Consider the following 21,711-nt stretch of genomic DNA (forward strand, 5'->3'; position numbering starts at 1 on the left):
GACATAGTCACTGTCAGCAGGTATAATTAAAATTCTTTGCTTTTGCGAGAGCAAAGAGGCTGTGCTTGTAGGCTTCCCACAGGCTATGGATGGTGGCTGTGAGAAAAGGATGTTGGACTAGATAGGCGTTGGTGTGATCAAGCAGGCTCTTGTGGATGGAATGCTCAGCTGGTAAAATGTACCTATATGCAAGGATGGAATTCCAATGATGATGTGACCCTGGCAGAATTGTTTGATCAGACACAGATCTGCGCCAATCACACATCAAATGTATGGAGGATTCCTAATGTTAAGAGCCAGTGAGAAGAGCTAAACTCTCACTTTGTGCTTTTCAGTTCAGGTACTATGGAGAAAAACACCTGGGTGACAGACTCTGACTATGAGGAGATAAGCCCTGAGGTTTCAGTGAATTTCTTTTGGTCTAAAAATGGTTTTCCACCTCCCACTTTGTACATGGTTAGGGCAGACCCAGTTTTAAACAAATGGGTTTGCTACCATCACATGTAGTTCAAGCAAGAAGAATCTAGTTGCAACAACCCTTTATCCCATAACATGCATTTCAGGGGCTTCACATTCTTACTTTTAAACCTATTATTCTTCCTCTATTACATTCAGTTTTCTGCTGATTGGGTCTGGCTAAGAGTAATTGAAAACTGTTTTTAAAAGAAGAAGAAATGGATGAACTTACTGAATCAGCAGTTCCCTTTTCCACTTTAAATGGAAATTCAGATTTATTCTTGACTACAGACCTAACCTGACTCCTTTGCAAGTAAGGCAAACATTGACAGTCTGCCCAAATAGGAAGTGCACTTATTAGTTACTATGTTAACTGCATGTCTAAGTTTGTACTAATCAATGATGGGCTGTTGACCTTTGAATGTCACTATTTCCATTTAAAACTTAGACTTAATATCTGAAACAGCACGTTAACATTCAATAAAGTTATCTTTCCACTTTCATAAATTTAACAATGCTCAGATAGCAGGAAGGAGTGTTGCTTAGTTACCGTGCTGGTGGCTAAGAGGGGGACTTTCTAAAACATGATATTTATCACTTGTTTGCTTTCAGAGAAAACAATTATATTTTGCAACCAAAATGGGATTGTCAGATAGTGCTTTGTTAGCTGGGTAGAAACAAAATAGACTGCTACAGTCATTTTACTTAATAAATGGAACATGAGATATTAAAGCCTTAAAGGGGCACAGCTCTTTGAGCTGGCTATATTTTTTTTCATTCAGATAACTGAAACTAGCCCAACAAAGGCTATAAAGATAAGATAGAGGGACCCTTGACCATTAGGTCCAGTCGTGACCGACTCTGGGGTTGCGGTGCTCATCTCGCTTTATTGGCCGAGGGAGCCGGTGTACAACTTCCGGGTCATGTGGCCAGCATGACGTAGCCACTTCTGGCGAACCAGAGCAGCGCACGGGAACGCCGTTTACCTTCCTGCCGGTGTGGTACCTATTTATCTACTTGCACTTTGACGTGCTTTCGAACTGCTAGGTTGGCAGAAGCAGGGACTGAGCAACGGGAGCTCAACCCGTCGCACGGATTCGAACCGCCAACCTTCTGATCGGCAAGTCCTAGGCTCTGTGGTTTAACCCACAGCACCACCCACATCCCAACAAAGGCTATAAAACAGCTCAAATATCACCTCAGAATGTTAAATGGCTTTTCTGATGTATTGGAATAGGTTCCTTGTGGAAGCCATGCCAGTCATATAACCCAGGATGGCAGATTAATATTCCAAATTGTTATTAGCCTTTGCTAATATCTCATATTTTTGTTTTATCTCCTCAGGGTTGATTAAGGGTTGATTAAATATTGGCAGCAAATACAAAAGGAGCCAACAAAATCTACAAAAGGAGCATATCCATTTGGTGAACCAGTAAATTGCTAGTGTAGAAATACATCTGGAAGATGAGTGGTGAATTCATGCTCTACTAGAAAGAGCAAAGCTGCTTACCAATATAGACAATTAATCATTTCAAATGGGCTTTAGTCCAATTTGTAAGTTTTTCAGCACACAATGTAAACTGATCAGCTGCAAATTTCCAGTTATTTAAATGATCAAATAGGTAACTTAATTTTGGAGTCTGAACAATAACTTTGAATACTCTACGCACCGATAGGTGTTCATGTGTGCCTGTTTGAGATGTGACTAAATACTTGCATAAGAAACCAACACTACACTATGTATTTAGATTTGTAGCCAAACCCATCCCAACAGCAGCCATGATATAATAAATCAGGACAAAATCCAATTCCCCCATCCCCAAACCTGTTGCCTCAGCTGCCCCCCAAACTAAGATAAACTTTAATTACTGCCCCCCATCCTCCAGAGATATTCTGCAGAATAGCAAGGTGGGGAATGGGGAACCTCTTCAAGATTCACTAGTCTTCCCAACAAGGATACACATGTTAACAACGTTTATTTTTTATATAGCACGTCAAAGGGTATTCAAAACAAAACAAATTCCTTCCAGTATCACCTTAAAGACCAACTAAGTCAGTTCTTGGTATGAGCTTTCGTGTGCATGCACACTTCTTCAGATACACTGAAACAGAAGTTTCCAGACCCTTCTATATAGTGAGAAGGTGGGGAGGGGTATTACTCAGAAGGGTGGTGGGAATGGGTGATTGGCAGATAGCTGTGATGAGCCTGTTGACGACTCTTAACGACTGCAATAGGTAACGACGACTCTTAACGACTGCAATAAGACTCTTAACGACTCTTAACGACCTATTGCAGTCGTTAAGAGTCGTCAACAGGCTCATCACAGCTATCTGCCAATCACCCATTCCCACCACCCTTCTGAGTAATACCCCTCCCCACCTTCTCACTATATAGAAGGGTCTGGAAACTTCTGTTTCAGTGTATCTGAAGAAGTGTGCATGCACACGAAAGCTCATACCAAGAACTGACTTAGTTGGTCTTTAAGGTGCTACTGGAAGGAATTTGTTTTGTTTTGACTATGGCAGACCAACACGGCTACCTATCTGTAAAAGGGTATTCAAAGCATTCTGATTACAGTGCTGCAGTTAGGATTATAACAAAACAAATGTTAAGGCATGCCAATGCTGTTGTCTGCATTTTGCAGTTGAAGGGCCAATGCCGAGAGAGAGAGAGAGAGAGAGAGAGAGAGAGAGAGAGAGAAAGAAAAGGATGCCAGCTCATAGCAGGAAGGTTACCACACCATTTAAAGTGCACTGCTTTCCTCAAAGAATCCTGGCATCTGTAGTTGACCGCTCACAGAGCTATAATTCCCAGCACCCTTAACAAACTACAGTTCCGATAATTCTTTGGAGGAAATCATGCGGGGCTTTAAATGTATGGTGTGGATGTGGCCTGAATTCGAAGCAGAGGCAAGACTGAAGACGCTGATCCTTAGGTCAGTCTCTTTGCTAGAAAAGCATTAATGTAACTTGAAAGCTTGCACACTTCTACTTCAACGAATAGCTAGTCCCATCTGAAATGGCACTACTTTTTAATCAGAGACCAACCCAACATAATCTGCAGAGAAACAAAACAAAATGCATGTAAGAAGTGGACAGTTCAGACAAGCCTCAAGGAGCACATTATTTTTTATTCTGTTTTCTTCATATATATTTTTTAAAGCCAAGATGACATAATTTTAATAACACACAATTCTCCCTTCGCTGACCGAGGGAAAGAGACAAACTTATTAAAACTGAATAAATAGTTTGCAAAAAAGTGATATACTTTACCAATATCCAGGTCATTTTGTATACTCTGCTGGTATAATTCCCACGAGTTCTGAAACTGCGACATTGAGCCACCTGCAACCCAAAAATATTTAAGTTTGATTTAATATCCAAGGTCTGTCAAGGCAGTTTGGTAATCTCACACTCTGCTTTGAGTTTGGAAATTTACTCTAGCTTTTAACTCTCATCTATTGACGTAAGCAACATACATTAAAAAGTGAGGCGTGGCACTCTGCAAACAATCCACCACACCCGAATGGGATTCATTAAACAGAAGGTGTCATTTCAGTACAGCTTCTCAGGAACTTCTATCGGCATAGAGATAATGCTAACCACATGGTACATTATTCCCAGCAGCATACCATATAATTTAGAAGAATTTTCAAAAAGAAACTGCATTTACACATGGGGGGGGGTCTTTGCTATGGGGGCGAGGGAAGGAAGACTTTCCCATTTCAGATCACTGCTACTTAACAGCTAAAAAGAAAACTCATGCCAATGAATTGAAGCATCTCTCAGATTCACTATTCATCTGATAAGTATTTTAAAATAGGATTTTTGTAATGATAAGGAAACAGTACAGCACGCCTCTGTAAAGGCTGGCATTTAAGGGGTTTTCCCGATTTTACCTTACATAACCACAGAATCATAAAATTGTAGAGTTGGAAGGAACCCCAGTGGTCATCTAGTGCAATTCCCTGCAATGCAAGGACCACAACTAAAGAATCCCAACTGCTAATTAATCAAGATTTGTAGGCAATGTAGAAAATGTGTGGCATGTCACCCATGCTACTACCTTAGCCTGCTCTGAATTTGACTTAGGTTTCTCATAATATCCATGGCTGCCAAGCTACAGCAAGGTAGTACGCTAGCAGGTTTTGACAATGTTCAGGCAACATCCTGTAGCTGTTTGTATTTGTGTGTGTGCTGTACATATGTGGTGTGGATGCATGTGCTTGTGTGTATGCATATTGCACATACACATACACACAAGACTCACCATCACCAAGTTCATCCCAAATATTTAAAACACTGGCATCTAGGAATCTGAAAACCTTTTCAGACCCATGTTTTTGCAAATTTTAGTTAAAATCTTTATTGCAACCCACTGATAAGACAAAGTAGTCTTCATTCTTCTACCTGCATCTTGATAATAATACTTTCCAAAAGCAGCAAAAAATTCAAACAAGTATTATAACAAAGGAATTAATGCATTGTGTACTGACCATCTCTCATGAGTACTCTCTCCCCTTTTTTGTTTTGCAGGTAAGTCAATGGAGAGCACCATCTTTCAATGGCATTAAAAAGCACCTGCTTATTCTTCATCTAGATTCTAGAACTCTGCTCTATTTTTCAGTACAATATACATACTACTATATATCAATTTAACTCACTTTAATCCCTCCTGACCATGCTATCAGTTTGTGTCGACAGACAACCAAGAAGCCTGATAAAAGACAGGCAAGATGGCTACTACTAATCTAAGCATATTTCAGTTGGATCCATCATACCTCTGACCTAGGACAAACATTGAATTATTACTTTTTAAGCATAGCACAAAGGTCACACCAAATAAACGTTGTAAATCTGAACAGGAAAAAATATCTTTTTTTCTGAAAGATATGATTAAATGTATGGAAACTATCTTTCTGCAAAAGACGCACTGCAAAACAAACTGCCTCCATCAGGAATTGGGGCATCTGTTCTCAATTGTTGAGCTCTTTCAGCTCCACAAAACCAAAGCCCTATCTCATTTTGGAATTAAGGAACACTTTTTCTCAGTTACTGGGCAATATGATACCAAGTAATGTTTAAAAACACAGGGTGTAACATTCAGGTCCCACAGAGCACAATGTTTCCTCAACCACCACCAGATATATTTAAATTTGCTTTTGAAGCTAGCGCTTGCAAAGCCTGGCATCCATTAAAGGACTTTGAGCTGGTTCACTGGGTGCAAGAAAACCAAAGTTATTGGCCTAAGTTCTCAACTTCCAGCCCTGCCATTCTAAGGCCAACACACTACCCAGGAGCTGGGTCAACGTAGAGCACCACAGAAACTTTGATTAATTGTTGCTGATATGAACTACATTAAAGTAGGAGCCTTTCAAATCACTAGTACACTGTCCTTAACAATTTCAGGAACCAGGACCTCACTTGTGGTGAGTCCAGTAATCAGACATTCCCTGAACAATCAGACATTCCCCCAAATGCCATCAACTGGACCACAGTTGACTTCTGCATTTGACTGGCAATGCTTTAAAGTAACAGAAGGGGAACTTATGTAGTAGAAATGTACTTCAGATAACATCAGAAGACACTCTTTGTAAACCACCTTATGCATGTTGCTTTGACTTAAGGAGGTTTTTTTTAAAAGGCCCAACTCTCACAACACAACTATTCTCTTCTTCCAGGAAGGGCACAATTAATCAACTTCTTTAATAAGTAGTTCTGGTTCTGGTTCTAGCACCTCCAGGTCACTGACCCTTCCCTTGGGCCATATTGGTCCTGGTAAAATTTTGTTCTCTATCATGGTCAAAACAGATTGCATTAGAGATAACAGGAAGGTTTTCACGACCAAGGTCAAAGCTATCTACAAAGCCTTCAAATGATTTTACTACAGGGCTTCTTTTCCTGTAATAGGTGAATCTGCTAGAGCGTAAGACTCTAAATCTTAGGGTTGTGGGTTCAAGTCTCTTACTGAAATATCTTATGAACAAGCATTTTAGCTAGTTTATAATCCTTGCATTAAAACTGGAGAAGCTCACGGGCCACCTCCAAAACTCCACCCTAGGTAACATAGGAGCATCTTCCATGAAAATCTTTAAAGGAGTGATGGGAGTGGAATGATACGTACACTTGCAGCAAACAACTGGCAATGGGTTAGCTGCATGCCAAGACACACACACACACACACACGCACACACACACACACACTGCTAATAGGTTTCTGTAACACTCAAGAAATCTACTTTGCATCCAAGAATCCCCTTCTTGCTGCCTTCCATCTTAGCAGGAAGTCAAGATAGCAACTTTCCTGGCCCCATAATTTTATATATATATATATATCAGTAGTATACTTTATTTCGGTCATAGACCAGCATAAGATAAAACCTACGAATAAACTGAACGCTTAAGACTTAAAATAGGTAAGGAATAAAAACTAGTAATTAAAATATCATACATACTTAAAAAGATAGAATCAGGGACAAACAGTTAAAAGCGACTATAAGGGAGGGAGAGTGAAGGAGCACAGGCCTTGCATTTGAGACCTAGTTTGTGGCATAAACCATCCTTCGATGAATATCCATCATGGCAGTGCAGAATCTAGCAACTGAGTATGTAACATCTGGATTTTTATCTTGAAGCAGCAGGGAGGTATAAAGTTGTTCTGTGTAACCTGGGAACTTATGTATAGGCAAGATGAACCTAGCTCATATACAGTCGTACCTCAGGATAAACATGCTTCAGGATAAGTATTTTTGGGTTACGCTCCGTGGCAACCCAGAAGTAACGGAGCTCGTTACTTCCGGCTTTTGCTGCTCATGCATGCGCAGATGGTCAAAATGATGTCATGTGCATGCGCAGAAGCGACGAAACGCGACCCGCACACGCGCAGACACGCTGTCGCGTCTTACGTTCTGTTCAGGATGCGAACGGGGCTCCGGAATGGATCCTGTTCGCATCCCGAGGTTCCACTATATCTGTATAGTATTGGCAGTGAAAAAAGACATGTTCTGTTGTTTCCAGTTGCCCAGAGCCACATGGGCATTAGGTGTCTTTTGAAAGCGACCTTCCTGGATGGCTAAAGGCATGGCCTGGCAGCAGTGAAAGCCCTTCACTGTTTTGGAATTTCAAGGTTGGTTATATATGGCATCCATAGCTGTCAACGTTCCCCTTTTTTAAAGGGAAATTCCCTTATTCCGAATAGGATTCCTGGCAAGAAAAGGGAAAAGTCGACAGCTATGATGCCATCTGGGAGATGAGGTGTCTTCTAGTTTCACTGATTAAAATTTCCAGGGACCTGGCTAGATCTGCTTGGAGTTTGGTATCTTCCACACACTGTTGGATGGTGTGTGTTTTTGCTTGTTCATACCCCATGTTACGTAGGATCTGTGGGGTGAAGCCTAGAGTTGTTATGTTTATCATTGCACATTTCCAGTCGTTAATAGTTAAGGGAGCAAGGCCTTGCAGGAGGAGGGATAGTCTCAGCCAGTAATTAATATAATTTCTGTCTAGATTCTGTTTAGATAAATACCATGGGCTAATTATAAGGATTGCAATTAGGATGGCATGATACTTCACTATGATACATATATTAATGCTAAAGACCAAAAGGCATATGGATTTTCCCAGCACACAATTATGACAACGTCACTAAGCCATGACTAATACAGCTTTTATATGGTTTCCCAAACAGGCACCTACTATGGCTGCATAGGATTTAATTGTCACCTTTCATTGTAGCATCCACAATTCATTTCCCTTTTGATGACTAAATAAATATGTATTTGACATAGCAATCCTGCAAAAATTATCAGCTAGTCAGGAAACAAATATTTTACTCATTGGAAAGGCCTGGTTCTTTTGGTCCTTAATTGAAATCCTTTTTTCTTTTTAAAACCATACACTGTCAAGTTATACACTGGAATCAACATTACGCATTTCACGGGAACATAGGAAACTGTTTTATACTGACTCAGATCAATGGTCCATCTAGCTCAATATGTGTGCACAGGCAAGTCCCCTTTGCTTTGTTTCTGGGCCTGATTTATAGCATTGGTTTTGACCCTTAAAACTCTACAAGGTTAGGGACCATGTTATCTGAAGGGCCACCTGAATGAGCCTGCTCATGCCTTAGAATCAACTACCGAAGCCCTGCTTATATATATTAGGTTGATAGGTAACAAAAACAGGGTTCTTCGGGTGGTGGCTCCACACTCCAAGACATACATGTTGCCCATCCCTAGCAATTTTTAAGAAAAATACTTTTAAAATGTTTCTTGCTTTGGTCTGCTTTTTATTAATTGCTGTGATTCATTAAGGCCTGGCCTTTCTCTTTTACACCTCATCAAAAAGGCATTAAGAAAGGAGTCTGTCAGGCCTCCCAGGGGAGGAAGTGACACAATATGGACTCCACAATTTAAAATGTCTGTCCCACATTCCCATCAGATGAGCCTCTGAAGTCAGTGAGAAATGAAACAAGGTCCCCGATGACACGCACAACACAGGCAGGTTCAAGTGGGAGAGGGTATTCCTTTCAATAACGTGGTTCCAAAGTATTCAGGACCTTCCTTCAGGTTGTTAGCTTTTCTCAATTTTCAGTCTCAGTAAAAATAACAACAACAAGAAGAATAGACACAAACTTATATCACTTTCCTGCCACTTCTGAATTTTTCCTGCACTGTGAAGCTTATTAACCTTTTAAACACAGCTGTCGTGTGAAAGGTTTATTAAACAGCTTTCAGTGTGACAACTGAGCTGCAATGAAAAAGCAAACTAGTGCAGTAAATGTGAACAATTACTAGTACAGCAAAGAATTACTACTACAGTAAGTGTGAGGCTCCTTTCCCATTGTTAGGCTATAATGAAAAGAGACTTACAAGAGGTAAGTGATGACTGGTTATGGTGATTTTCACACCTCTTTTGCAATTAGAAGTCACTGATGTTTCTAAGTGTGAATTAATCTGGAGAGGTTCCTGAAATACCATGAGAGTTTGTTATTACTATGAATAACTTGATATTAAACAACTGCAACAGGTGGACAGTCTCTTCTACAAAACATGATTTCCTTTTGGGGTTTTTGGCAAGCTCCGTAATTGGCTGTAGTTTTCAAAGACATTTTCCAGACACAGCTGTTTTATAGCAACACCACTTATGAACTATTTGTAAATTGCTTTCTGGACTCCGGACTCTCCAATAATACGTTCCTTCACCCATTCTTCCTTTCTTCCCTCCACTGAAAATCAACAGGTAAATTTGCCTATGCAGCTTGAGATGTTCCCCACACAAATACCAATACTAATTTGTTGTGTTGCTTTTTTTTGTAGAAGTACTAAGCACCCACTGTTGATAAAGTCACACTGAAGTATTTTTGGCAGTGTTTAGGAATACCAGAAACTGTCTTATACTGAGGCAGGTAACTGGTCCATCTAGCTTAGTAAAGGTAAAGGGACCCCTGACCATTAGGTCCAGTCGCGGACGACTCTGGGGTTGTGGCGCTCTTCTCGCTTTACTGGCCGAGGGAGCTGGCGTACAGCTTCTGGGTCATGTGGCCAGCATGACTAAGCCGCTTCTGGCGAACCAGAGCAGCGCACGGAAACGCCGTTTACCTTCCCGCCAGAGTGGTACCAATTTATCTACTTGCACTTTGATGTGCTTTTGAACTGCTAGGTTGGCAGGAGCTGGGGCCGAGCAATGGGAGTTCGCCCCGTTGCAGGGATTCAAACCACCGACCTTCTGATCGGCAAGTCCTAGGCTCTGTGGTTTAACCCACAGTGCCACCTGCTTAGTGGTTGTTGTTTTTTACAGACAGACAGCGGCTCCAGGTTTTCATGCAGGGGACAATTCCTATCCCCTTGCTTGAGATGCTGAGGAAGGATTGAACCTGTGATCCTTTGCATGCAAGGCACATGGTGTGCCAATGTGCTATGGCCCTTCTTTTACTTCCATCTGTCCTCCATGGCTTGATAACAAGCTTCCACATTATGGGGTAAGGCAGCAGCCTTGTTGAAGAGGGGCAACTGTCCTGCGGCCTCTCCTAACATATTATGAAGCTGCCTTCTCCTTCAGCAGAGAGGGAGAGGGAAGACAGCACTGTAGGAAGCTGTGGGGAAAGCTGCAAAGCATAGCAGCTCTAAACACAGCCATGAAGAGCATTTCCGCAATGGCACTTTTAAAATTTGGAAACACAAAGATCTAAAAATATATTAAAAGTGGGTGGTCCTGGTGGTGGCAGTCAATGGGAGGAAGAAGGGAGCACTGATCCTCCGCTCATGTGCTCATGAGTCTCATGTAACCACATGCTGTTTACATAAGCAATCACAGATTTTTCCACAAGAAATAACACATTTTCTCCAACATTAATATATGCAGTCTGGGCTCTGGGATAAGTGAGTTATGCCTAGCTGCCCCTCCAGAAGTCGCTTTTCATGCTTTAAAAAGGAACAATGGGAGAATGCACCAGCATTTAATGTCTACTTTCAGTATTTTGTTTGCACATTAGTGTCTAGAGCAGGTTCAACAAAACAAACAATAGCCAATTGGACATAACAATTCAATGACAGATAATGTTCAGTGTTGGAAATTGCCCTGAGAGGAGGAAGTCCTTCTTTCCATTTTTCCTTTGTGTACCCCTCTCTGTGGTCAAATTTGAAGGTATGTTTCATAATTCTAGTCAATAACTAAAATGAAGAATACCTAAAATTGCTGTTTCTTTTGCACACAAATTAATAAAATTTACTACAGAAGTGCAACAGATCACTAAAGTGCTTTATAATTTAGTTACCGTATTTTTTGCTCTAAGACGCACCAGACCATAAGACGCACCTAGTTTTTGGAGGAGGAAAACAAGAAAAAAAAATTATTCTGAATCCCAGAAGCCAGAACAGCAAGAGGGATTGCTGTGCAGCGAAAGCAGCAATCCCTCTTGCTGTTCTGGCTTCTGGGATAGCTGCGCAGCCTGCATTCGCTCCATAAGATACACACACATTTCCCCTTACTTTTTAGGAGGGAAAAAGTGAGTCTTATAGAGCAAAAAATACGGTATTTATTTTTGTACACAGGAATGTACCTTTTCTTTAAAAAAAAAATGAAGATAGAAATCTATTCCAGTTCTCTTTAGGTATAAACACACAAAAATATAACTTACGATACACTTAAAATGCTATGTTATTTTCTCTAATTTATTTTGAGAAGTGGCTTGGGATAGAATTGACCTCAGTTAGCTTAGGCATCTGGTCATTTCAGTTTCTCATTCACTTTAACAGGGTTAAATCAGACCCTTCTGGTTTAGTTAAGGCAGAGAGAGAGAGATTAAACACTACAAGACTACTGACCCCATAATTGTTCCAGAGTACATGGAATATGAAGTGGTTCAGGTTTGCTAAAAATGTTTTACGCCTATTTCAAAAAACTGTTGAGGACCACAGAGGCACTACTTGTTTGGGAGAGTTAAACAAATCAACAGAAGCAGTGTCACTATAGGTAGTTCTTTTACAGTCCTAATTTGAGAGCAAACTGTTTCAAACTGTCCATTGTGGTCAAATTATAGGTTTATGAGAATCCCAAGAGTCCATTTGTGTGGCATTCAATTTAACATTACGAAAAAGTGGAACTGTTTATTCAGTCTTAACTGTGTCTTGTTGAGCAGGTTCCAGCTACAAGATCCTGAATATTACTTTTATATTACTTTTATACTAGCACCAGGGTTCACACTGGCTCCTATTATGCTGTAGTGCTTGGGATTACAGAAATTTTAGGGTGGAATGTGCATGTGCATGTGCATGTGCAGAGGCAATGCAGGGCAATTTTTTGTTTTACTTGTAAGACTGAAAGGTTTGAAATATACACTATATTCCAGTTGGCTTTTTCTTTGCTTAATATCACACTGTTTTCATGTTGCAGCTATTACACTAGGGACATCTAAAGCAATTCCAACTAATACTAACTTCTCCAAGCTAACTAAGCTAATGCCACCCAGCCTTGTGGCACTGAATCCCAGGTACTAAAATATAAAAAATCCTAAAACTGGAGCATTTCCCCTTCTACAGAGAAGTGGTTTGTCTTCAAAGTGCTTTTAATTTAATCTGCTTCCAGGATTGTCTCTCACTCCCCGCCAAATGCCCGTTTCCAGAGGAAGCTTGCAAAGATCCTTGGGCAGTGGCTTTGAAAGCTCTGGGCTTGGCACTTGGAAAGCACCAAGCTCAACAAAACAAATCAAATGAAAATTTAAATAAATAAATAAAGGAAAGCACCAAGCACAGGGTTTCGCAAGCAGCAAGAATCAGCTGACGGCTGGGCATTTGAAAAGTGCTGTGCAAGGCACTGCTTACCTGCAGAGACCCATTGAACCAAGCCCCACCTTTCCATGCCCCGCACAGGAAGAATGCATGAGCTTTAGTAGAGGTTCAGTAGAATGAATGGGATAATTACAATATACAGTGGTACCTGTGGATGCAAACGGCATCCGTTCCGGAGCCCCGTTCACATTCTGAAGCGAACGTAACCTGCGTCCGCACGGGTGCGGGTCGCGATTCACCGCTTCTGCGCATGACGTCATTTTGAGCATCTGCACATGCGCGAGCGGCAAAACCCGGAAGTAACGCTTTCCGTTACTTCTGGGTCACCGCGGAGCGCAACCCGAAAATGCTTAACCTGAAGCTACTTCAACCCGAGGTATGACTGTAACTTCAAAACTATACTGCACTTTTAAGGGTTCCCACCACCTCACATTAATATCTCAGTATGTCTTACATCAGCTCTGCACGATAGGCCAGAGTTATTCAGCCAAGGTTACAAGTGGACAGCTTGTTGGTGGCTCTTTCAGAACCGCAGCATGCATATTCCTCCGTTTAAGGGACGTTGCATCATTCACTGGATTCTTCCATCATTGCCATCAACCAACCCCAGCTGCAGTTGTGACCTCTTGCTTACTAGCTAGCTAAAACTGCAAATCATTGTGGAATGCTGAGTTTCAACTGCACAACCAATAAATCCAAAACTTACATTACAGGGTGCTATTTAACAGGGACTCTGCCAGGATCATGCAACTCAATCCTCTTAAAGGGACTGGTGGACTCTGCCACCGTGGTGTTTACTTCAGCACTCTTGAAAGCCTTTGATGCTGGAATGATTATAGAAGATATGACCTGCATCGTGCCAAAGGTCAAGCAGATAACTAGTGCCTTCTGGTAAACTCTGAGTAATTATCTATCTGCCCAAGGCAAAAATCCCAGAAGTCATGTTCACTATATACCTGTATTAGGTATGCTTGAGGATTCTGATGTACCAAAATTCTGAAGAGCGCACACCTGATCCACAACTTCCAGAATCAGTATGCAACACCCCATGTTGGTGTGGTTTCTGGTTGAGATGGTTATGTCTGTCTACTTTGTCTGTGTTCTATCACTGTGATCAGAGGTGGTTTAAGGCAATTATGTGCCTGGGTCAGGGACAGGGGGATGAGGGGAATCAGGCTATAATCCCTTTAATAGCAGGCTGGCAGAGGTACGGAGGTGAGTAAAGGTATGGTGGGGCTTGTAACATCAGTCCTTGCTCCTTTTGTTTCAGCCACTTAATCTCAGAATCTGGGGATGTTGGTTAGCCGACATTTGGTGCTGCTGCTAAATGCCAGGTTTAACCAGATTACAACATATATTATCCACAAGCTGATAACAGATGAGGGGGCCGATGGGCTAGGTTGCCCTATGCTAACCAAGGTTAGCATAAGGCCACCTGTGTAGCACCAGTCCAGGTAAGAAGGCCCAGGGCAGGGAGGGTCACTATCATCCATTAAAAAAATTAATCTCCCTCACCAGAAGATCAATCCACACTCTTTCTGGGTTTATTTGTCGTGTTGGGACAGAGAGACAGAACGGGGATGTTTAAAGTGTACCATTCACCCATCTGAATTACAACTTCCTTAACTGTGCTGGTGGATGTAGCCTCAGATGTAGTGCTAGAGAAATATTGGGGGACTTCAACATTTATGCTGTGGCTGCCTCAGGACTTCAGAGCCCCTATGAATATCTCAGTACATCACTAGTCCAACATGTATTGCTGGACATACCTTTGACCTCGTATTTGCCACTGCTCACCATAAGTCTGTTGTCATGAACAGACATTAATTCACCTTTTTTTTAGAAGATGCAGAGTGCCAATACACACCTTCCTTTTCTGATCACTGGTTTTTTATTTATTGTGGGGGGAAACCCAACATTTAAATGTATGCATCATTCCACTGCATGTTTTTATACCAAACAGCGATGTGTGAATCAGCTCAAAGGAAGTCTGAAACTGTATTTCTGCTTCCTAACTGAAAACAGCTGTGTTGCACAAGGGAAAACAACACTAACCAAAGATTACTGGCCACAGCTTCCACTTTTCATCATCAATATCTCAGGTGAAAAATGTGCATTCTCCTGGTTTTTGTCTTGTAGTTATGGTTTTGTACACACTTTCAATAAAAGAGAGCACAAAAGCCTTGCTTATGCAGAGGGGAGGGAAGCCTTCCACATAAGCATCTTTGTGCAGGGTAGTAAACAAGAGTAGAAGACTTTGATATACAATATCTACATAGGATGTTTCCAGATGGCGGCTTAATATTGTGAATGGAATAATTTCTGAAATTTCTGCTAACATCCGTTGGGGGGAAAAATCAACTCCACATTTTACTTTGTTGGTTTGTAACATTACTAAAGAGTTTCTACTTACAGAATGTAGTGAAGCTGGCCTAGAGACACTGCATAGTAGTAAGTGTATATTAAATGAAGAATTTAGTAAAGCCGCCAAGTACAGAAAGCAGCGTAGCTACTGGGAATACTATGTCCATTCTGTCTTTAGTTCCAAGGTATACATGGTGCAAAGTAACAGTCTATTTTTAGTTTGTGAGCCTAGATAATGATACAGATATGTACACACTGATAGGCAAGTGTTACTAATTCAAGAAATGTGTTTAGGAAGTTTGCTGGTTGTTACATTTCTGATTCAGTTAGTAGTAGGTGATCACAGTGCACATATAAAGCAGAAAAAATAAAATGTTTATAAACAAACACCTCCTTCCACTGAGAAAGGCTACCATGATTGCATCAGTTCACACAATGAGAAAGGAAGGAGGATGGCTGAGACCACAGGTACCCACACAAACTCACTGTAATGATCACTTGCCTAGTCAACTGGCACCCTGGGAAGCATCTTGGGAGTTAACACTTCCCCTGTGATTTACCATGCAAGTTTGAGATTTGGCAATAGAAAGCCAGCTTTCAATTTATCAAAGAGGGAAAGGGGACAGTTCCAGGCCCTGTGGCTGCAAAGAAAAGTATGAAAGCACACAAAAAATGGTGAAACTCAGAAACCAGGCACACAAGTTCCTCATTCAGGTCATCTACTCCTAATCTCTATGTCATCCCCCTCCCCTCATTACCATGCTTCACCTCAGACCTCCTGCATGCTCTGTGCTGGTCTCTTTCCTTACCAGTGTTGTGTCTGCTCTGGGCCTGTGCTATGTACATTTAAGATTGCATCCATTTATTTAAAAATAAAACAGGCCTGACAACATTGCACCCAAGTGTAGGCTGCTTTATCTAAGTATTTTATTCCTAATGGTTTTTATCCAATAGCCAGCTAACATAAGCACTTAACCCAGTACACAGCTACGCAGAAGTTGTGATAGAATACCCTGAGTTTGGCACTGAAAGGATGCGTGTTCCAAGAAAGCCACCAGCACACGTCAGGAACTGGACAACTTCTGTCGTACAATAAAGTACATATTTCTTTACACTGTGGTCCATCCCTCCACATGCTCTTAATGCATTGAAAGTGGTGTGTGTGTGTGTGTGTGTGTGTGTGTGTGTGAGAGAGAGAGAGAGAGAGAGAGAGAGAGAGAGAGAGAGAAAACGAACTGGTTTCCTTTAGCAGAGTTGTGCTACTGCCCCTTCTCCCTCAAAATCTAATGGCAAATATATTTTCTTCCAAAGAGCTGAGGTTCTTTTGTTTGTTTTTAAGGAGGAAGATATTTAAATTTGCCCATCTATTTTCAGAATAAAACCTGTTTATCACTAATGTGTGTTTTCCATGTCATTATGTTGACATTAAACAAGACCGGCTCTAGCCATTAAAGTAAGTCACCCATGTAAATGTTTTACAAGCCCAATACAAATGCGGTAATAAGGAGTTCCAATTACTGTTGCATAGAAATAGCAAGAAAGAGATTTGGTTTCCACTTCTTATCTGGAACCATTATTTCTAGAAACTGCTTCCTGCCTCTGCCCACAAAAGCACAGCTTTTCGCTTAGTCAACATGATTTCCATATTGATACCACGATACTGTTAACTGTACCGCCATGGCACTGCATCATGGCAAGTAGCACCACCATATTGGATTCCAGCTGAATACAGATCAAAGCAAACAGAGGACACAATTAAAGCCGGCACTTAGAATCACATCTTCTCCACTCCTTAACAAATCCAAGATGGGCAGAGACCCACAAATACCAGCTACAGCTGGGATTACCATTCAGCTATATATAGTAGAAAGCATAGTCCACATCGTCAACCTCTCACCCCATTCAGCTCAACCAATTCCTAGATATTTTGTAAGCTGCCAACTAGTATTTGCATTAAATAATTTGTAAGCTGCCACTACTTTTCATCTTGGAACTACCCCATGCACACAAACTTTTAACATACTTTGTAAGAAATATATTTTCAAATTAATATAGAGCATGTTAATCACACCTCTGGCGACCCCAGTGGTCAAGTTTTATCAATTTTCCTGAACCTTTTCAGCTGCCTCTAACTACATGTGCACAGATGCTCCACTCACAACACCCTTCACAATTCTACCCCACCACACACATTTCGATTGTTCTGAAAATGGTGGCAACCATCTCCAATCGCTACTCAAAACCATTATAGTGCTCACAACCGTGGACCTCCTTCTTCAACCTACAGCTTTCTACAGGGACAAGATGCTGCTTCTACTAAGTCAGACCATTTCCTCATCTAGTCTGGCATTTTTTCTTTTGATGAAAAGCAGTTATTCAAAGTTTCTGGTTTAGATCCTTCCCAGAGATCTTTGTAACAAGGAATGCCAGTAGCAGTGAAAGTACAGAGGTCTATACAACATTTAGCTACAGAATGACAACAACCTTAAGTATTACCTTTAAAATTAAAATATTTAAAAACCACACTCTCAGAACACTGTGAAAGACGTGGACAGAGTTTAATTCCTAAATAGAGATGTGACTGGGCTGAGGCCTATATACAAACCCCACTACATGCCCTGGAGTAAAGCCCTCCTCTTTAGTTCTAAGTATATGGGACAGACTCAAGATGCATAGAGGCATTCTATATGATTCTCTGAAGATGATGCATAGCCAAAGGTGGGAGAAGATCGGTGCTAAATAGGTACAGTGGTACCTCGGGTTAAGTACTTAATTCGTTCCGGAGGTCTGTTCTTAACCTGAAGCTGTTCTTAACCTGAAGCACCATTTTAGCGAATGGGGCCTCCTGCTGCTGCCGCACCGCCGGAGCACGATTTCTGTTCTCATCCTGAAGCAAAGTTCTTAACCTGAAGCACTATTTCTGGGTTAGCGGAGTCTGTAACCTGAAGCGTATGTAACCTGAAGCGTATGTAACCCGAGGTACCACTGTACAGCTGAAAGGAAGGGGGTGGACCTACAAAACTAAGACTATTTGTATCTGCAGGAGATTTTATTTATACTACAGAGTTAGGTACTGAACCTTGAATCTTGTACTTTTCCACTCTTAGAGCCTATTATTGCTTATATAAGATGTTATTATTTCAGATAACAATTCCTTCTAGCCTTCATGCAACAAGAGAAACAGGCATGCTAATTCTCTGGAAGATACTGTAATTCTATCTGAAGAAAAATAGTTCTAGTTCTCTTTGAAATATACTCCCTTCTCTCAACAAAAACTGTGGTGGTTCTCAATGGATTCCTTATTTCAGAGACTTTGGTTCCCAGTTACCCCTCATATTTAAAGAGTTTCCATCTTCTTTGACATCCAGGGTTCAGGAGTTTATTATGTTTATTATGTTCATGTAGTTCCTATAGCTCCCCTGGGCTGCAGTGATGCTATGGTGTAGAGCTAACAAGGTTGGTTAAATCTTAATACATTTTTTACCTTTTAGCACACAATACAAAAATAGTTTAAAAGCAAGTCATTCCCACTGGTCTCAATTCATGTCTAGCAAAACCAAGAGGTTGTAAGTTGTTGGTAAATCAATCCAGATGAAGAATGTGGTCTTGTTACACAAACACAGTTGGGAGGAAAAAGAACAGCTGTGTCACAGAAGGTATACACAAAACCTTTGGGGAGCAAAACTTCACAGGCAATTGGGACAGAAAAGCAGCAGAATATTTAAGTTTGATTGGTTTCAGATGGCTGCATCAAACATTATAGCTTATCTGTAGGCAAACAAGTTAGAAGGGAAAGGAAGCACTCACAGTAAAACCAACAGGTACAGATAGAACCAAGTCATTAAAAACATATTTAAAAGCCATTTCCAAAGTAGGTAATGATGCAATGCTTTTATCCCCCTCCTGCTCAAGGCACAACATGAAAGATCTTCTGTTATAAATAAAAGTAACAAGAAAGTGGATGCCAAGGCCTGTAAAATGAGGAAAAGGCTCCATAAATTGACAGCAAGAGCATGCAGCATGGCAGTGCCAAGACCGTCAATTCATTCCAACAGTTCTAAATACAGATTCACAGTTTATGAGGGCTGTTATATTTACTGCATGCACATTGCCTGTTTCTCAGTCAACAGTATGAAGGTGAGATGAGTCTCTAAACGTGCTGGTTCATGCAGTGGACCTGCAGACAGACATTGCATTGAGGGTTTCCCCCACTCCTCTTCACTCAACACACAAGCTGTGATTATTTGAATTCCTAAATAAAATAGTCAAATAATTTATTGCTATGCTGGAATGGAAGATCAAGGCTGAAAGGGGTATTTGGGGAAATCAACAAACTGCTGGATGTTGGTGATTAATTTTAGATAATGGCACTTGAATAATGTCAAGTTTACTGCTAGTCTCTTATATACTATAGTGAACAAAGCAGCAGTTTCTGGGCGCGGAGTACAGCACCAATATAATTCCTCACAGGTTGAATATTGACACCACTGCTGAAATCTTATTGTTCAATTTGCTATATCCATATTTTGAGACACACCTTGAAGCTGAATGCATAAGTGAAATTCACCTGTCTCACTTATAGAGCACCATATCTGCAGGAATTCTTGGGGAAAGGGTTTCTAACAGAACTGATGGGAAATCTGCTAGGGAAATTTGATAACTGGTCCTTCCAGACAGAGGCATATTGCTCATGCACAAAAGCTTTCTGCACCTCCCATAGGCCACTGCTGCGATCAAAATGCCTGCCCATACTTCTTTTGCTACATTTAATCTGGATTTCCTCTTATCAAGGAAAATACATTAAGAAAAAACAACTTGTTATACTCCAACCATCACCACTGGTGTGAAAGCTTGTTAGCACATTTTTGGGGTGAGCAGTTTGTCATGTGCACAGTAAATGTTTTGGTGGGTGGTGTCTATCATCATACCCTTACTGCTGTTTGCTTCTCATCAGACCACAACCTAGTCATTTCATTTCTGTCAGTCTAAACGATATGAGCATGACCATTTCCACCTATTGCTGCATGCTGAAGGAATGCTGGAGTTTCAGGAGCTCATCTCGCATGATCTTTCAACATATGTGGTGGAACTACCTTGGAAACTATCTCAGGACTGTGTGTGTTAATAAATAAATACAGAGCTTTTACATAAGACCTCTAAGAGAATTTTGGAATAACTGAATATCAGTCTTGAATAAGACCTCTATTGTTAAAAAGGCTCCCAATGGAAACTGCTCCTCCCACCCTCAAAAGAACAAGCCTGCATATTGCCCATTGTGAAACATGATTATTAGAGGCTTGTGATATCTAATCTTGTTCATCTCCTGTGATTTTTTTTTTTAATGCATGCATGCATGCTCAGAATGGGAAAAGGCAGTGAAGGACGGGAAATGGTTGAGGGGGAGGGGCCAGAAAACAGCACAGAAACATTTCATCAGGGACCACTGACTAAACAGTGGAAAATGTAAGACTAGAGAGTTTTTCAGAGAGCACTCAACCATTTGAAAGAGAGATCAATGCTCATCGTGGAACCCATATCCTGTGTTTGCCTCCAAGGCTCAAATGGACAGTGGCAGACCCATTTGTTAAATTCAGGACTTCACACACACACACACACACACACACACACACCTATTTAATAAAACTGCAAGACTGTAGTCATGCTGCAGTTCACAAGACCACCAACAGGCCAAATCACTCTCTGAAGTGACTCCAAGACAAGCTGTGAGGGGAGCGGGTTTGGGTGAGCTATGAGGGGATAACTGAGGGGGTGGATGAAGTGTAAAGGGAGGGGGATTTGGTCAGGTGTGGGGAAAGAGTGGTTGGTTCATTGGTGGGCTTGGTGAGCAGAGGCAGTAGCCCCGTGTGTGTGTGTGTGTGTGTGTGCGCGCGCGCACACACACACACACACACACACACACATTCCACTCTATTGTAGTGAAGGTCCAACTTTAAGAGGAAAATGAATATTCAGGTAAGAGAAGCTGAACTGTTCCATGGTCCCATAACTTAGCTTACCCAGCTCATCCCTTCAAGGAACTTTTCTCCAAGCAAGGCTCCATTCCAGTATCACAGCGCAGCTGGGAAGGAAAATGACTTTGAGAGATGATGGGCTATAGGGGGGGCACACTATGGGAGGTGGAATGTTTCAGCTAACTCATGGCATCCCTTTTCATCTTAAAAAGTGTCACATCTCCAAACTCTTCAGATAGGATTTAAATGCAGGCTGCTCCAATCAACTCTACCCTGATAGTCAGGGTTTTGCATAATTCCAAAGCATATACTGTATACCCTTTGTAACTAAGCCATGGCAGTGTGACAAAAAAGTAGTGTACTGTACATTATGGAAAACAAAGCCATCATCATATGATTTTCAACTCTTGTCTGTCTCCAGACAAGCGCTTAAAGTGTATGACTTAGGCAAGTCAGCTACACATGTAAATCTTGGCTGGGTAAGCACAGTGTCCTGCGGGGCATGGAGATAGGGTTCCTTTCCCTGAGTAGTGGGAACTCCCAGAGGATTTGAGCCACTAGAAAGGATTTGTTAGCAACCTGGCCTACTATCCAAGGGAGGGGAAGGGTAATTCTATTTTTGTCTCTTACTG

At 41.3% G+C, this 21,711-nt stretch overlaps 1 protein-coding gene across 2 annotated transcripts in view; it reads right to left on the reverse strand.

Annotated features, from left to right (window-relative positions):
• Nucleotides 1-21,711, reverse strand: part of VDR (vitamin D receptor) — an 85,992-nt gene that overhangs the window by 43,017 nt on the left and 21,264 nt on the right. For both annotated transcript variants that reach the window (XM_081848992.1, XM_081848991.1), the window contains one exon: nucleotides 3,730-3,801. In XM_081848992.1, coding sequence (XP_081705118.1) covers nucleotides 3,730-3,793 — 64 coding nt within the window. In that variant the 5' untranslated portion in view covers nucleotides 3,794-3,801. The remainder of the gene's footprint in view (nucleotides 1-3,729; nucleotides 3,802-21,711) is intronic.

The sequence above is a fragment of the Podarcis erhardii genome (genome assembly GCF_964252035.2).
Source record: "Podarcis erhardii genome assembly, chromosome: 2".
NCBI lineage: Eukaryota > Metazoa > Chordata > Lepidosauria > Squamata > Lacertidae > Podarcis > Podarcis erhardii.